Source organism: Mesocricetus auratus, unplaced genomic scaffold, assembly GCF_017639785.1.
Source record: "Mesocricetus auratus isolate SY011 unplaced genomic scaffold, BCM_Maur_2.0 Super-Scaffold_100011, whole genome shotgun sequence".
In the NCBI taxonomy this organism is placed as follows: domain Eukaryota; kingdom Metazoa; phylum Chordata; class Mammalia; order Rodentia; family Cricetidae; genus Mesocricetus; species Mesocricetus auratus.
In genome coordinates this window covers 30,682,543-30,700,999 of record NW_024429195.1, presented here as the reverse complement: position 1 = coordinate 30,700,999, position 18,457 = coordinate 30,682,543, and the positions used below count along the sequence as shown (strand labels likewise).

General features: G+C 40.9%; 1 protein-coding gene across 2 annotated transcripts in view; it reads left to right on the top strand.

The window, feature by feature from the left end:
- Positions 1 to 18,457, top strand: part of Mfn1 (mitofusin 1) — a 37,974-nt gene that overhangs the window by 17,435 nt on the left and 2,082 nt on the right. For both annotated transcript variants that reach the window (XM_040754520.1, XM_040754521.1), the window contains exons 8-17: positions 2,717 to 2,870; positions 3,441 to 3,508; positions 9,016 to 9,137; positions 10,656 to 10,782; positions 11,013 to 11,117; positions 11,452 to 11,554; positions 11,739 to 11,968; positions 14,160 to 14,312; positions 15,467 to 15,663; positions 17,888 to 18,022. In XM_040754520.1, the coding sequence (XP_040610454.1) occupies positions 2,717 to 2,870; positions 3,441 to 3,508; positions 9,016 to 9,137; positions 10,656 to 10,782; positions 11,013 to 11,117; positions 11,452 to 11,554; positions 11,739 to 11,968; positions 14,160 to 14,312; positions 15,467 to 15,663; positions 17,888 to 18,022 (1,394 nt within the window). The remainder of the gene's footprint in view (positions 1 to 2,716; positions 2,871 to 3,440; positions 3,509 to 9,015; positions 9,138 to 10,655; positions 10,783 to 11,012; positions 11,118 to 11,451; positions 11,555 to 11,738; positions 11,969 to 14,159; positions 14,313 to 15,466; positions 15,664 to 17,887; positions 18,023 to 18,457) is intronic.

Here is an 18,457-nt window from a genome sequence, read left to right as displayed (position 1 = left end):
ATTATCTGAGAAAACAACAGACCTCAGAGGACATCACAAGAAGTTAATTCTGTGATTGTGAAAATAGTATGAATATAGCTGGGAACATGATATACACACTCTAATCCCAGACTGGGAGGTGGCAGCAGAAGGATTGGGAGTTGAGAAACAACATGAGCTGTGCAGTAAGTTTGAGACTAGTCTGAGCCGTACTGGACTCTGTCTGAAAAGATTACAAGAAAACTATGATTCTAGAAAACGTGCAGGGGTTTGTGACAGGTATCTGATATACTAAGCCATGTTTCAGAACTTGACACTTGTTTCACTGTGGGCGTTTTGCCTGCCTGTATGTTTATGTACCACTCCCACACCAGAGAAGACTAGAATAGGGCCTTGGGTCTCCTAGAACTGGAGATACAGTTGTGAGTTGCCATATGGCCGCTTGGGTTCTCTGGAAGAGCTCAGTCACTTAGTCCTCTCTCTAGCCCCGTGTATAACAAAAAATGCCTACCTGAATCATTAGTGCTGGCATTTAAGAGCTGGGTGTGGTGGTGCATGTCTTTTGATCCCAAAACTCTAGAGCACTGGTTCTCAACTTTCCTAATGCCGCAACCCTCATGTTGTGGTGACACCTCCAACCATAAAATTATTTCATTGCTACTTCATAACTGTAATTTTGCTATTGTCATGAATCATAAAATAAATATCTGATGTGCAGAATATCTGATATGTGACCCCAAAGTGCTTGCCACCCACAGTTGGAGAATCACTGCTCTAGACAGGCAGGTAGATCTGAGTTTGAGGTCAGCTTGGTCGAAAAAGTGAGTTCCAGGCTAGCCGGGTCTAGTAAAAGTCTGTCTCGAAAAACAAAACACCCTAAGTCATTTGATTGTTTGTTGGTTCGTTGTTGTTATAGCAACATAGTTGAGACTCATGGTTTTAAAGGCTCCGGTCTATGATGTGAGTGCGAATCTCAGAAAGCAGCTTACTACAAAGTGGCCCAGAACCAAGAGGGTGAAAATGTGTAGGCCTATCCTTATGACTTCTCACTTTCCTTAGAAACACCCTCACAGACACACCCAGAGATGTGGGACACTAATCTCCTAGGTACTTCTGTACAATCAATATGAACCATCACAGTATATAAATAGTATTTATTTCATTTTCTTTGATATGTTTCTGATTTTAGTTGTGTTTTATAAAGATGAAACAGTTTCCATTACTTTTTAGGAAATTCAGAATTAGGTCATCCTCACAGAATAATAGTTCACTAGTTCAGCATTTTTCTTTAGCTTAATTTTATTGGTTTTTGTTGTCAGTGTTCCCCTGTAGCCCACGATGGCCTTGAACTCTGTGCTGTCCTCCACACTCTCCTGAGTGCTGTGATTGTTTGCTTGTACCACCATGAATTGAATGAACCCAGGGCTTCATATGTGCCAGGCAAACGTTTTATGAACTGAACTACATGCCAGCCCCAGTTTCCATGTTCTTTCTGAAATTTTTGTTTGTTGTGTTTCATTTTATTCTCTGTGTAATCCTGGCTGTTTTAGAACTCACTCTATAGACTAGGCTGGCCTTGAACTCAGAGATCCACCTGCCTCTGCCCCACCACTGCCCAGCTTTGAATTTTTTTTTAAAGATTTATTTATTTTAGTTTTTTGATTGTTTGTTTGCTTGTTTTTTCTTTTTTTTTTATTTTTTGGTACTGGGCACTGTTCTTGGGGCTTCATGCATACAAAAATAAGTACTCTATAGTTCAACTTTCCTTTGGGCTGCCAGTTCACAAATAATGACAAGGGAGACTTATTAATTATGAAAGCTTGACTTTAGCTTAGAAGGGAGCATTGGATTCCCTGGAGCTGGAGTTCCTGGTGGTTGTGAGCTGCTTGATATGGTTGTTGGGATTGGAACTGTGACCTTTTGAAAGAGCAGTGGAGGTCCTTAAATGTTGAGTCATTTCTCTAGTCCCAGTTTCCATGCTATTAAGAAAAATAGACTATGTTTTTATTTAAAATAAAGGCTATAGCTTTATTTTATATTCTTATTTTCTGATTTCAAAGGTATTAACAACCCTACTGAAGACAATTTGGAAAATATGCAAAATGATACCCATTTTCTTGGGTATTGCATGCCTACCCATTACTATTAATACAGATATTAATTTTTATTATACCCTTGATATAGAATTGGTTACACTTTCCCATGCAATTAATACTTGTTTGTGATGTTTTGCAATGTTCGGATAGTAGTTGATATTCAATTCAAAAGGAAGATTATTAAAAAGATTTCCTGCCATCAAGGATCAGACTTGATTTATTGACTTCCTGCATTTATTAAGTATATGGGAACAATGAATATGAATCACTGTAAAAGTATAACCATGAGCTTATAGAAGAAAGTTTATTGGGGCTCTGGCTTGTCACGGCAGGGAGGCAAGCTGCCGTCATTGCGGCTGGAGCAGAAGCTGAGGGTTCAGGTCTTGAACTGCAGGCATGAAGCAGAGAGAACAAACTGCCAGTGGGGCGTGGCCTTACGTTCTCAAAGCCCAGCCCTATGACACTTTTCCTGCAAGGCCAAACCTAAGCTTTCCCCACAGTGTGCTGAAATCCCCACGCCTGTGTCAGACATTCTTATTGAAAGCACCACAGTTACTGCACCAGAAGTGTAGTATAGGCCTGTGGTTGGAGGTTGTTATTCTGTTTTGTTAAGATTGTTAAAATTCCTGTGCTACTTTCAGGTGAGGAGACAGCACATGGAAAGATGTCTTCACTTCTTGGTAGAAGAACTCAAAGTTGTGAGTCCTTTGGAAGCTCGGAATCGGATCTTTTTTGTTTCAGCCAAGGAAGTTCTCAACTCCCGAAAGCATAAAGCCCAGGGGATGCCAGAAGGTGGTATGTACTTCTTAAATGCAAATGTAATTATAACTAAACAGTAGCTTGCTGGAAATCTTACCTTATCCCCTGCTATCTGTGGCTTCAGTAACTTGTGCTTATAGCTGTGGTACAGTAATATATATGGCAAGTGTTAAGTCGCGTTGTCAAGAGTAGTGTGGTGAGCCCTTTTACCATCCCAGGCAACAGGAGGCTTCCTTTTGATCAAAACACTACCCAGCCGTCTTATGAGCCAGCATGTTACTGCACGGCTGTGCTGGAAAACCCTTATTGTACTGAAGAATGGCCCAAATAGAGTGTTCCTGACACATGTAGTATAATAGGGGGTTTCATTTCTGTAATTTCCAGAAGCCATGAGGAGTCTTGGAACATGTATCATGAGTAAAGGGAGATTATTATATTAGATTTAAAAATATTTTCCCAAGTTAGGCATGATGGCTTCCATCTATAGCCTAAGACCTTTGGAAGCTGAAAAAGAAGCACTATTCAAGATAGCATGACTGCATAGTGTGAGACCTTGTCTCACAAAAGCAAAACAAAAAAAAATCGAACTTTTTTCCTTTGTTACAGGTGGGGCACTTGCGGAAGGATTTCAGGAAAGATTACAAGAGTTTCAGAATTTTGAACAAACTTTTGAGGTAGGAATTTAATAACTACTGGCTTATATATACATGGTACTGATCAGAGAATGACTAATCTTCATTGTCTATCTTTGTCAATAACCTCTGCTGTTATTAAGTGTAGTCCTGACAACAGTAATTGAAACAAGAAAGGCTTGAAGAAATGAAGGCCCTGCAGAAAGGATGACCTGTAAGAGTTGAGAAACATGTATTTTGTTTATGTGTTTATAAATGAAAAAGTGGTCTAGTATTGCTTATGTTGTGCAGTGAACCGTTATTGTGTTCATATGTATGGAGCAAGAGCAAACAGTAATTGCTGTTGGAATAGGTGATGGCTGCCAGGTAGTGGAGGGGCACCTTTATTCTCAGCACTCTGGAAGCAGAGGCAAGTAGATCTCTGAGTTCAAGGCCAGCCTGATCTATATAGTGAGTTCCAGGACAGCCAGGGTTATACAGAAAAACCCTGTCTCAGGTTTTAAAAAAAATCAAAGTGAGGATTTTTATCGCTATGAAGAGGGTTATGCCAAAGAAAAAGCATTGAGAATGCCACTGCCTGTATTCCCACTTGTTAATTTGCTACAGTTAAAGCTAGACATAGTGGTGCATTCCTGTAATCCCAGCATGTAGGAGGCAAGGCAAGGACATTGCAAATTGGAGGTGAGCCTGACTAAGTAAAAAAAGATATTGTTACAAAGTGGTGTGCGTGTGTGTGTGTGTGGGTGTGTGTGTGTGGGTGTCCTTGTAGGCCAGAGGGTGGCGTCAAACACTTTGGTGCTATAGTTTCAGGTGGTTGTAAGATACTGAATGGGTTCTCAGAACAAACTGGGTCATCTTCATACCTTTTACTGCTGCCCCTCTCCAGCCCAGACATTCTTTTTTAAGTCAGTTTTGGTAACTAATATTTCATAGAAATTGGTCCATTTCTGAGAGTGTAAAACTCATTAGCATGAAGTTATATTTGTTGATTTGCCAGTGATTAATTGCTTTGACTTTTAAGAAACTGGACGAACTCCATGCTTTGGTTATTTATCAGTTGATAACTATCATTTTGAAGTCTGTTTATTAAGTTCACTGTTAGTTGATCTTTCCTTCTGTTTTTTTAAGAAAGGGTTTATGATTATGAATTTAACTTGGGGTATATTCTGTGGATTTCAATATCCAGTTTAGTTTTAGTTTCTTGGTTTTTTGTTTTCTTTTGAGACAGGAAAACACTGTGTAGCCCTCATTGGTCTGAAACCCACTGTGTAGAAAAGGCTAGCCTCAAAAATCAGAGACACTTGCCTGCCTTTGCCTCCTGAGTGCTGGGATTTAGTTTTAGTTTGAACAATTAAAAAATTATTTGACAGTTTCATACTTTTACATAATAAATGTTAATCACACCTATCACTTATTTGCTTTCCTGGGAGGGTTTTTTTTTCCTCCATTCCTAAATTAGTTTGTTTGCTTGTTTCCTTTTCCCATTCATCTCCCGTCCCACCCTCCCCTTTCCCAAGACAGGGCTCCTCTGTGTAGGCTCTGGAACTCACTCTGTAGACAAGGCTGGCCTCAAACTCAAGGCTGCCTGCTCCTGCCTCCCGAGTGCTGGGATAAAGGTGTGTGTCACCACTGCCGAGCCTTTTAATAATTATTTTTAAATTTCCTTATTGATAAAGGAGTTGTTTAAAACTTTCATGTTTGGATTTTTTCTTAGCATTTGATTATTAGGGTGTGTGCGTGTGTATGTATGTATGAACTCAAAATGGCTTTTATGTGCATTTTCTCTTTAGACTGAGATTAATTTTTTCTATGTGGGCTTTTGGTTATTGTAAAGCCTTTATCAAAAATCATCATGTTTTAAAGTTTTTCTAAAGATTTGTTTTTAATTGGTGGTGAATGGGGTATGTTAGTACATTGCCCAAAAAGGACAGATGTTTGGGGGTCTCCCTGGAGCTGTAGGGTGGTGTGAGTTATCTGCCAGGGGTGCTGGGAATCAAATTGCTTTTAACTACTGAACTATATTTCCATTCCAAAATCATCATCATAGTTTGCTCTTTGCCATGGGATTCATTTTATTCAGGAGTTAAGTATTTTTAACCTGCAGACATTAAGTTAAACAAGCCTTGAGCACCAGCTGGAGTGACAGTTTTACTTTTTAAGCTTGCACTTGGTTGGTCCTACTACAGGATTTCTTTGCACAGGTGCATCACCATTATCTGTTCTTTATAGTGTGGTGTGTGAGGGAAGAAGTGTTTGTGCATGGGTTAAAGAGCATGTGATGCTGAGTAACGACTTTGGACTGTGTTAGGCAGTAGTGCTGTCCTAATAAAACTGATTTCTAATTATTTAGGAAAATGCCACCACCCACCTTTCTTTCGAGACAGGGTAAAGCCCTAGGTGGCCTGGAATTTGTAATGTAGACCATGCTGGTCTTGAGTGTCTCCTCTTAAAAAAGACAAGTGTTGATGTGTTTGTGTTTTGTTTTGAGTCAAGGTCTCTATGTTAAGGTAGCCTTGAATGCTTGGGTCTCAAGGGTCCTTCCACCATGGCCTTCCAAGTCCTGGAAACCACAGGTATGACTTCCAGGCCTGGTACTGGTGTGACATCATAGAGTTTGACATTTGAGGTACTGGAAGAAAACTGGGTACATGGCTGTAGTCTGAGGTATTTGGGAGGCTGAGGATGATTTTAGGGCTATTCTGGACAGTTTGGTGAGACTGTTTCTTTAAACAATGTTTTGTTTAAAGAATCCTAATTGGTCTTAATAATGAAAACCAGGGGTCAGATATAGGGGGAAATGCTGAGAGATCAGAGAGACAAAGAAGCAAAACCACAGCCACCTTACCTACTCAACTTCCCGGCTGAAGAGAGACTGAGCTCCTGTCTCCTCCTGCCTTATCACTTCCTCTGTCTGCCCAGCCATATCACTTCCTGTCTGTACAGACCTCTAGACCTCTATGGTTAACTAGTGGCTGACTCTGCCCTCTGATCTCCAGACAAGCTTTATTTGTTAGGGTATAAACAAGGTATCGCTACATGTGTGCATGTATGTATAAAAATAATGTGCATAATCTCTAAGAATGGTACATCTAGGGAAGGTAAGTTCATCCTGTCTTTCACTATTTCAGTTTAAAACATACTGAAATAGCATTCTTGGGGTTTGGAATTATACATTATTAATAAACTGACTTCTTTAGATGTTAATAAGAAATTAGAAAACTAATTGATCTGTGCTTTTCATTTTGGGTCTCAGTTTTTAAATTTGAAAGTCTATAGGATGTTCTGGCAAGATGGAATTGATAGCAGTTTGGTTAGCATTTTTTAACCTCTTACAAAGTTACAGTTACTGATAGAATAATTCTGCAAAGTGTGCACTTATGTTAGTTCAGGCGTGTATAAGGACTTCCTCAGAGTCCTTCAGAGCCTACAGATGACTAGAACCCTCGGTGGAAAAGCTTCTTCTCTTGTGTTTGCTCACTGTCACATGACAAGTCAGTGCCTCTAGTGCCTGGCAGCTTGGAGTCCTCTTCACCCTGTCTAGTCCAGCTCTAACACTGTGCTGTCTTCTGTGCGCTGGGTCTTCATTACTGACATCTAGATCGACTTCATCGAGGAACATTTCTTTTCACTTTTTTCTTTTAAAATTATTTTTATGCTTTTGTTATAATTTTGTGGAGATTGATTTGGCACACTTACAAAGCAGTTACTGAAATAAAACCACAGCTGGGTGGGATCATTTAAAAATCAGTAGCTGATAAACCAGAGCTGGGTAATGGTTACTGTGGCTTCTAGTGGAGGTCTCGGGTTCTCTGCTTCAGGCTCAGAGAACAGGAATTGGCAACTTGCTGCCAGTAAAAGTTTGGGAAGAATGAGTGAGCTTAATGAGAACAAGTACCTCAAGCTGATATGGGGGAACGAGTGGACTGTCGTTATAAGTGCTGGCTAAATGATTGCCCCCGTGTCCTCTGCCTAAAAGAGGAATTGTTCCCCTTTCCATACCTCAAACAAAATACTGAAGAAAAAGCTACACAGCACTTTCTCTGAGTGAGATATCAGGTAATCTTCAGAGACAGAGCCTTACGAAGTTGTGAATAGCGCGCTCAGTGGACATAGGACATACAGATGGTTCCAATGGAACTGGAGTATTGAAGCTTGGAAGCTGCCTATTTGACAGAACAATAGCAAGCTTCAGGAAGTCATTACCACAGTTTGTTTTAATATATGTATTTATGTGTATGTATGTGTATATATACACACACACATTCAGAGTGATGGATTCATAGCAGCTCAGGAGGATTGTGTGGACCAATAGAAACAAAAGTCAGAACATTTCCTATAAGCAAGTTCTGCATGCTGATGACTAAAGCCATGTGGCTAGCATTTCTTGCATTGTTCAAAGACCATGTAGACTTTTCAAGTGTTTATCAGTATAGAATTTTACTTTCTTGGAAGTAAAAATTAAATGAGGTCAGTTCTAACAGTTTTGTTAACTTTTGGTAATGCTCATTTAAAAATGTATGACATTTATTATGTGTTAAAAATTGAAACACAATTTTACACATCAAAGTTGTCCATCAATATATGTGATACATTCTAACATAATGCTAGTTAATAAAAACAAAGCACACTTTTGGGTGTAGTATCAGCCATGTTAGGGTCAGCCTGAATTATATAGAGTTCCAAGAGCCTGGGTAATGATTAAAACTCTGTATCCAAAAGCAAACACAAAGAATCAAAAATAGTGATTCATCCTATAATCCTAGCACTTGGGAAGCTGAGGCTGGAGGATTGCTTTGAGTTGGAGGCCAGCATGGGTCAGAGAGTGAAACTTACTTCTGTCTTTGTCTCTCTCTCTAGCAAATACGAAACAAAAAGAGATAGGAGATAGGAAGGGGAGGGGCCCGCTTGTTAGGAGACACTGGCTGATTTAAGCTATCGCTGCCTTGAAAGGGAGACGGTCAAGCGGAGTGCCCTTCAGGCCTGGCACTGTGCCATACTCTCATGGCCTTTGAGATAGCTGCAGAGTGATTTTCTATATGTATTTCAAAATATTTACATAGTCAATGCTAATTTTAACTGCTCATGTCAATCCTCATGTTGTAAGTCATTTTAAAATAATTCTTAAAAAATAACACAAAGCATTCTAACAACTCAGACTTTATTTGGCTATATATTACAAACATGGTTAAGACAAGGTAAATGGACGAAGTCAGATAGGTGATTCTCCTGGGACCATCTATGACCCTGAGAAGAGTGCCATTTGTTAGTTTCTTGTTTTGTTGTAATTGTTGTATAGTCAGCCCACTGCACATTACTGTGTGAGGATACACAAATATAAACTTGCTGTTACAGCTCTTCTTACTTTTGGTTCCTTCCTTTTCCATTTGCTTAATCTTTGTAATTTTAAGTTGTGTTTCATCATGCCATCTTTTTTTCCATCGTTCCTTTTGGTTTTGGTTTAAGTTACACTCAGCAAGTTTTTGTGTTTGAATTCCTGAAAGTGTTTGGATGGGATTGCAGTAATGTGTTATGGCTTGGGCCCCTCGCAGGAGTGTATCTCGCAGTCAGCAGTGAAAACAAAGTTTGAACAGCACACTATCAGAGCTAAACAGATACTAGACACTGTGAAAACCATACTGGACTCAGTAAACGTGGCAGCAGCAGAGAAGAGGTAGGCACCCTTGATTATGGCCAAAATGTTACTTTCATTGCATCAGACCTTTAGGGCTGAGGTTTGAAATGGTACTAAGACCAGTTTTATGATTTTACTTGTGCCTGCTTGTGTATTTTTAAATGAATATTTGAAGATGATTTGTTAATTTTGTGACTTTCCCTGGGTGACTGAGTATGAATTGTGACTTTAAAATGTTGAGTAGCTTCATGGGAGAGGAAGACTGATCTTCAAGCAGAATCCTGTGAAGAATTCCAAACCAGGTGATGAAGTTTACACTCTATTCACAGTATGTGAAGGTTCTGAAGCAGTTCAGCTTTCTCAGATGCGGCACACACCTGTAACCCCAGCCCTGCCTGGGGAGGCTGAGGAGGGAAGAGCTTGGGATGAGGCCATCTTAGGCTACATGTCTTAGAAGAAAAAAGTATAACACTTGACACACTTGGGAGCAAAGAGCAAAATGTTAGATGTGACAAATATAATGATATCAGGCCTAACAAACCTTAGCAAGCTTAATTCAGTTCAAGGAAGTGTAGAAAGCATCAAAGATGAGGTAAAATTGAAGAATGTTTTTGAGATGGTCTAGTCTAAAACCCACAGCACTTCTCATGCCTCAGCCTCCCAGATACAGTGATTCCTAGTTTAACCCAGTTAGCCTCGCTAAAACTGAAGGTTACTTGGCTTGTTTGCAAGCCCTCTGTCACTGGCTTCTGCCCCAGCCCTTAAAACTGAAGTTTTGAAATCAAGTATTTTCACTAAGAAGACCCTCCAGCCTGTAACACAGCTCTGCCTGTTCTTGACTGTGCCTGCTTATTGAGCAACACCTATAAATGGTGGCAGCCAAGGCTGTGCACCTGAGTTGTCTCAGCCCTGGCAGCTTGTGTTTCTATTGCTACTGAAGCCCATTCCAGATTGATTGCTCCGTGATGCACTCCAAATAATAAATATAGTTTAATTGATTGACTTCCATCCTTTAAAACATATTACATTGAACCAAACATGGCACAAAGATGTGATTTCAGGGCAATATCCTAGAAACTGATGCTGCTGGTTTTCTTTTAAAAGCTCTCGGGTCCTAGCTTTCCTGTCATCCAGGGGTCCATGGACCTTCTGCAAGGAATCCAGTAATGGACATTCGGGGCTTTGTGGGCCACCCTGCCTCTTTCGTGTGTGCTCATTTATAGAGTGCCTAGATAACAGAAGGAGCTCTTGGCTACCCACTATGCTGTTTGCTTCACTTGTTTATTAACTGAATGTGGAGACTTAGAATCCTTACTGTTGTTTTTAGGATGCAGGTAACTTGGGAGAGTGAAGGTCGTTTATATTAAGCCAGCTAGAATGAAGGACTTGCCAAGTGAAATGCAATTGTAGTCCTTTCAGACTTTGAATGTAAAATATATTTTTTCTTATGTCACCTTAATTAATGGTTCCAGATATATAAATGAATGACCTTGCCTAATTAACTGCTTTAGGACTTTAACATGCCCCAAATATTGATCACTCTTCATAATAAAATAGGGTTTATTCAATGGAAGAGAGGGAAGACAAAGTTGATAGACTGGATTTTACCCGAAACCAGATGAACCTCTTAACACTGGATGTCAAGAAGAAAATCAAGGAGGTCACGGAGGAGGTGGCAAACAAGGTAACGGCAGCTCTGGTGTTGGTGTCTGGGAGCAGCTGTATGTGTTAGATCTAAACGCTGTCTGTCTCTCACCTTAAGTGAATATATGTCTCTCGGTTTGATATTCGGAGCAGTTGATAATCTTTTTTCAGTTTTATCTTGTTCGCTTATTTGAAGGAATGTCTTGTTTTGCAGCCCTAGCTGGCTATGAATTACTTTAATTTTTAACTCTGAGTTTTTAATGTTTTCAGGTTTCTTGTGCAATGACAGATGAAATTTGTCGACTCTCTGTTTTGGTTGATGAGTTTTGTTCTGAGTTTCATCCTACCCCCAGTGTACTGAAAGTGTATAAGAGTGTAAGTTCAAGTTGTTGAACCATTTGTGCTGAGGCTGCTTTCCTGCTCTATGCTCATGTGTTTAGTGGCTTGGCCATTTCACTGAATTCTTGGCAGTTACTATACAGATGATGATAGCTCCCATGCTCTTGTAATAAATAAATACAAACTCGTCTTACATGTAAAATTTCAGAGGGACTTGGGATGGAGCTCAGTGGTCAAGCTTAGCAACTGTGAAGCCCTAGGTTCAGTTGCCAGCACCCACCCAAAATGAAAGCATTTCAGTAGTCTGAATAAAATCTCCCTACTGTGTATGGAAAAAATTAACGTGGACATTTGTAATCATTGTTGACAGGAATTAAATAAGCACATAGAAGATGGTATGGGAAGAAATTTGGCTGATCGGTGTACCAATGAAGTCAATGCTTCCATGCTTCAGTCTCAACAAGAAATTATTGGTAATGTTCATGTCTATGGGGCCATATGTAACCTGCCTCCCTCCCTCCCTCCCTATCCCTCTTCCCCCTCTCTTTGCCTTCCCACTTTTTTCATAAAGGCCTGTTTTCATTTAGATACATTGCCTGGAAGGTAAAACATGTGCTAGTGTTTGTTAAAAATAAATGTAATCTTTTTTTTTTCTAGAAAACTTGAAGCCATTACTTCCAGCTGGTATACAGAATAAACTTCATACACTAATCCCTTGCAAGAAGTTTGATCTCAGCTATGATCTCAATTGTCACAAGTTGTGTTCAGATTTTCAAGAGGACATTGTGTTTCGGTTTTCCCTGGGCTGGTCTTCCCTTGTGCATAGATTCCTGGGCTCCTCAAATGCACAGAGGGTGCTCCTTGGGCTCTCAGAGCCTGTCTTGCAGGTACGCGTCTTAATTGTGCCAGCTGGCTGGCGCTCTTAAGCTGTTCGTGTAGATTTCTCTAATAAGCTGGCTTACTCAAGCCTGTCCATTTATGAGCTCATCAGACCTCTTCTGATTTGGATGTTGTTTGCCCATTAGTACTATGGATACTGTAAATGGTTCTACATTCAGTTTTGAAACTTTTCTGTTTACTTATTTGTGTATGTGTGCATGTTTGCTTGTGTGCGCATGCATAGGTCAGAGGACAACACGTAGGAGTCACTATTGTGCTACTGCTATGTGACTTCTGGGATTGAACTCAGATAATTAGGCTTTTCAGGAAGTGCCTTTACCTACCCTCAGTGCCAGGGAACTTGTATGTTCTTTAAAAAATTTGGTTTCAGACTTTAAATAAAGTAGAATGAGCTTTAAATTTAAATTTTATAATTTTAGGAAATTTATGGAGTACAACCCATCCCAGAGGCTAAGAGAGTTGACTCAGCAGTTAAAAGTACTTGCTCTCTCACAGAGGACCTGAATGTCTTCTCAACACTCACCTTGGGTGCTTTATAATCCGCTGTAACTCCAGCTCTAGGGTATCTGATGACCTTTTCTGGCCTCCATAGGCCACACCTGTCATGCATCCACACTGACACATACAGGTTTGCATATAAGTAAAAAAACAAAAACATCACCATAATCTAGTTGGGGCTGGAGAAACGGCGAAGTGATTAAGAGTGCATACTGTTTGTGCAGAGCCTGAGTGTGGTTGCCAGCACCCACACTGGGCTGTTTACAACTGTCTGCAACTCTAGCTCCAGGAGATCTGATACCCTCTCTGGCCTTTGTAGTATCTGTACTTATGTGCGCATACCCTCCCCATATACACATAAGTAAAAATAGAGCTGTTTAAAACAACAGAACATTTTTGTTCTTCCCTCAAGATTCCTCCTGCCCATTTATAGCAGGTCAGCAATCTCATCTCATTTTGTCAGTTTGGATTTCCCTCTGGACATTTCCTATAAATCTCAGGTGCCTGGACATAGCTCATATAAGATGATGGTGTAAGGTGCATCTTCAGAGTGTCAGCACTCCACTCTAGGTGGCAGAGTACATGTGTAACAAGTAGAGCAAGTTTAATTTCTCCATCACCCATTGGCCCATAGTGTGGTGGTGGCTGGCTTTGCAAGAGTCATCACTAAAGAAACATTTAGGCAGCTGGCAATCGCCTGCAACTTCCAAGGTATCCAACACAAACACACACACACACACAGACACACACACTAAAAATGAGAAGAGTTAATCTAAGAAACAAGTTTTAGCTGGGTCGTGGTGGTGCTGCACACCTTTAGTCCCCCCAGCACTCTGGAGGCAGAGGCAGGTGGATCTCTGAGTTTGAGGCCAGCCTGTCTACAGAGTTCCAGGACAGGCTCCAAAGCTACACAGAAAAACCCTGTCTGTCTAGAGACCTTCCCCCACAAAACACCAAAGCTTGTTTTTAAAAATGATTTATTTATTTATTATGTATACAGTGTTCTGCCTGCATGTGTCCCTGCATACCAGAAGAGGGCCCACATCTCATTATAGATTGCTGTGAGCAACCATGTGGGTGCTGGGAATTGAACTCAGAACCTCTGGAAGAGCAGATAGTGCTCTTAACCTCTGAGACATCTCTTCAGCCCCCAACCACCAAGGTTTTTTTTTCTTTTCCCGGTTTTTTGAGACAAGGTTTCTCTGTATTGTTTTTGGAGACTGTCCTGGAACTCATTCTGTAGACCAGGCTGGTCTCGAACTCAGAGATCTGCCTGTCTCTGCCTCCCAAGTGCTGGGATTAAAGGCGTGCGCCACCAACACCCGGCCAAAGTTTTAATTTATTATTTAATTTAATTTATTGTTCTTTATATCATTAGTTCACGTCACAGAAAATAATTCTTTGGAAGGTATAGGTTTGTATTGTAATCTCAGCAGTCTGATGGCTGAGGCTGGAAGAGTTTGAATTTTGATTTTCAGGCTAACCTAGACAACCATGTCAGACACTATCACAGTCTCTCCACCACCATACTACCCCCCAAGAACATTTAGTGTATTTTTATTTCTTTATGTATTTGTGTTCTGCTCCTTATTTGGAATCTTTCCCCCTATAGTTTGCTTTAATTTTTAAAAAGAAACAACTATATAAATGTAACTTGTTTCTTTCTCCTATATTCATCAGCTCCCTAGATCTCTAGCTTCAACTCCTACTGCTCCTCCTAATCCAGCAGCACCAGATAATGCAGCCCAGGAAGAGCTCATGATCACTTTGATCACAGGAGTGGCATCCCTCACATCTCGAACATCCATGGGCATCCTAGTTGTTGGGGGTCTGGTAAGAAACAGCACTTTTAATAATTATGTCATATCAAGCACCTGAAAACTTGTAGGTTATATGTAGTGACTAAGAGCTGTGCAGTGATGATACACGCCTTTAGCCCCAGCACTCAGGAGGCTAGCCTGGACTACAGAGTAAATTCCAGAACATCCAGGGCTACACAGAAATCCTGAAAAGCAACAACAACAAAGAGTAGTGACTACGATTTCACAGGTGTGACTTACCTTTAAATATAGGCACATGCATCCACACGCACACTCTTACCTACCTACCTACACCCCTACCTGTAATTTTAGGATGAGAGCCCTACCAGCTACTCAGATGGTTTCTGTTTGCTGCTTGCTTGTTTTCTTTAGGGCTTGCACATGTGAAGTAGGCATTATACTACTGAATTACATTCCTAGCCTTATCTGGCTTTTAATTAAAATGATCTATTTTCTCACCACAGCATACAAATAAATGGCATTTATATATTGGCATAACAAGAAAGAACCAGTGGGGATAGATAGGGTCATGATCCAAGTTAGTAATAGGTTGCCTTTCTTTTTTGAGGGCTGGGTTTGATCTTTGACACCAAATAAGATGTCCTGTGTGACTATCACGAACACCAATGGGAGCTGTATTAAAGATTACTAGTAAGGTGTACTTAGTTTTTTGTTTGTTAACAGCACGTACGTGCTGTTGTAATATTTGAAACATTCAACTTAAAGTAACTTACTTTTTTTAGCTGGGTCGTGGTGGTGCTGTACACCTTTAGTTCCCCCAGCACTCTGGAGGCAGAGGCAGGTGGATCTCTGAGTTTGAGGCCAGATGGTTAAGATGTGCTGCACTTCCAGAGGACCCCAGTTTGGTTCTCAGTACATATGGCAGCCCAGCCATTTGTAATTTCAGTCCCAGGGGTTCTTATGCCATCTCCTGACCTCCACTCATACACATGAAAAATAAAAATAAAATCTTTACAGAGAGCAAGAGGTAGCTTGATTCAGCATATCAGTTGTGGCAAGCTGAGAATGTCCATCCTGATGTTTATAGTTTCTCTATCAGATTTCTTTATGAGGAAAGCACATGCATTTTTAGAAGATGAATCAGGACTCTGGTGTCCCCTCTCAGTGTGTCTCTGTCTCACAGTGAGCTGTGACTTTATCTTGCAGATCTGGAAAACAGTGGGCTGGAAGCTCATCTCTGTGTCCTTAAGTCTGTATGGAGCTTTGTATCTGTATGAAAGGCTGACCTGGACCACCCGTGCTAAAGAGAGAGCATTTAAGCAGCAGTTTGTGAACTATGCAACCGAAAAGCTGCAGATGATTGTGAGCTTCACAAGTGCAAACTGCAGCTACCAAGTACAGCAGTAAGTAGGACAATGCAGCTCACGCAGAAGGTTAATGAACACCTATGTGTACAGTCGTCACCAACATACCGAGAGCTTGAGAATTTCCTCTGTGCATACTGTATTCATAACATTTTCACCCTTCCTCACCCCCTCCATCTCCTCCCATGTTCTCCAAGTTCATGAAATCTTTCCTTCATTGTTTTACACACACAACTTTCTGAGTCCTTTTAGTATTGTTCTTATGTATGTTTTTAGGTTGACTGCATGGTCTCATCCCCCTCCCAACAGCCATTAATTGCCTGTAACTCTTCATCTAGGGATAAGGCCCTGTGTGCTTTCCCCATCTGCATCAGCATTTCATCTAGTTACTGTCACTAAGCATGTCTTGTCTGAGTGACCCAGTTGTTGAAATTTCATGGGTGTACCTTCCATGTCCTATCTTGCAGCAGATGTCCTGGTCCTCTGGCTCTTATAGCAGTGCTCCCTGAGCCATAGGTTTGGAGATTGCATTCTAGATGTATCATTCAGGGCAGGCATCCCACAGTCTGTTCTGAAATAGGAATTATAATAGTAATAGTCTCCATCTGCTACAGAAACAAGCTCCCTTGATGAGAGTCTGAGAGCAAACACTTGCCTGTGGATGTAAGGATGGAGTTAGAAATTATGCTGGTTTAGGAAAGCAGTAGTCTTTTCTAGTCTTCTAGGGTTCATGACCTCACCGGGTTTACTGTACTAGACGAGAAGTTCCTTTCATTGAGCGGGCCTTCATCCAATTAGCGGTTGATCACCCCAAGATGCAACATTACTGAGGATACCTTGGTGAGTGGGTCATTGTTACGGGGTGCAGGTTTTATAGCTTGACAGGACTGCTGCTTGATCTCCCCTAAGCAGCATGCATAGCTCCTTGCATGTCAGTTCCAGTCAGTTCCACCAAGTCTGTGTCCAGGGAGTGGCATCTTCAGCAGTAGGGTCTTTACCCCAAGTTCTGGGAAACAGCCAAGGGCAGCAACAGTAGCCTATGCTGTTTCGGAAAATCCCTTGGGTTCTCCCTACTGAGCAATGCAAGGGGAGTTTCTATGCATGGCATTGGAGGTTTTGTTAGACACTGTGGCTCTTGTGGAGAGTATTACCATCCCAAGTGGTCAAACTTCACTAAGCTGTGTGTGCGCGCATCTGTATGTAGTAAGGATTCAGGGCTAGGATCCACAAAGAAGAGGGAACATGTGATTGTCTTCCTAGGTCTGCGTTACTTCACTCAATATGTGAAAAGTTCATGATTTCCATTTTTCCCTTACAGTTGAGCAGTATTCCGTAGTGTACATGGACCACATTTTCATTGTGTGTGTGTTTCAATCCTCACTGTCGTGAGTAGAATGCCCGTGGCCTGAGAAGTATGGCCGTGGAGTGAGACAGCTGGGTTGTATGTAGATCCACTCTTAGCTTTTGAGGGCTCACACTGATTTCCGTGGTGGCTGCACCAGTTTGTAGTTCTCACCAGTGTGCTGTCAGTCATTTGCTCGATCTCAGCTAGTCTAACTGAGGTAAGATGAAATCTCCAAGGAGTGTTAATTTAAGTTTGTCTCTCATTGCTAAGAATGTAGTTTTTTTTTTTAAATATTCCTTAGCCAATTTTTTTCTTTTGAGGATTATATTCAGCTCTAAAGCCATTTACTTGGGTGGTTTCTTTTCTTGACTTTTTAAAATTCTTTCTAAATTCTGGTATTGTCGTATTATAGCTGACAAAGTCTGTCCCACTCTGTGGGTCCTTCCTTCAGTTGATGTGTTCTTTGCTGTAGACAGACTCTTCAGTTCTGTTTGTCAGTTGTTGACCTTAATTCCTGAACTAGTGGACTCGTATTCAGAAAGTCCTTTCCTGCACCTCTGTCTTGTAGGGCGCTGCCTTGGTTTTCTCTGGAAGTTTTAGCATTTTTCTCCTTTGTTTTCACAGCCCCTTGGAAGCAGTAGCCCAGTCTTCCGAGCATGCTGTCTTGAGGCAAAGTAGAGAAGCCTTAAGTTACACTAGGTTGACAAGTGCCATGCTAGCCTCCTGGCTTAGCTGTTGTTACTAAAGTTATTTTCCTCGTTAGCTAAGCATAGTGGTACACGCCTTTAGTCCCACCACTCCAGAGGCAGAGGCAGAGGCGGGTGGATCTCTGAGTTCAAGGCCAGCTAGGACTTCAAAAAACAAAACAAGTTTTTCTCTTTAATATTTTTAAAAATATACATGATTTTTTTCTTTTAGAGAAATGGCTACCACTTTTGCTCGATTGTGCCAACAAGTTGATGTGACTCAGAAACATCTGGAAGAGGAAATTGCTAGATTATCCAAAGAAATAGATCAGCTGGAGAAAATACAAAACAACTCGAAGCTCTTAAGGTAGATAAACATTTTCCCTCTCAATAACACGAATATCTAATTTCATCATGCTTCCAAAATCCAATTAAATGAAGTCACTAATGCCTTTGTATTAGAACTTTTTAATTAATTGTGTTGCTTTAAATTTAGAGTTTCCATGTTTGGGGCTGGAGCAGTGACTCAAAAGAGCACTTGCTACTTTTGCAGAGAACCCTACTTGGGTTTGGTTCCCAGCAGCCATGTGGTCTTCATAAAACTGAAAAGACTGTATATATGAAGGACACCCAGAAGCCACCTGTAACTCTAGTTCCAAGAGATTCTATGCCCTCTTTGCTTCTTCCAGCATTAGGCATGCAAGTGGTGGCACACACACATAGGCAAAACACGCATAAAATAAAATAAATCGGAAGACAGTGGCTGTCCATATTCAATTCAGTGAAAACCAGTTGCAGCAGG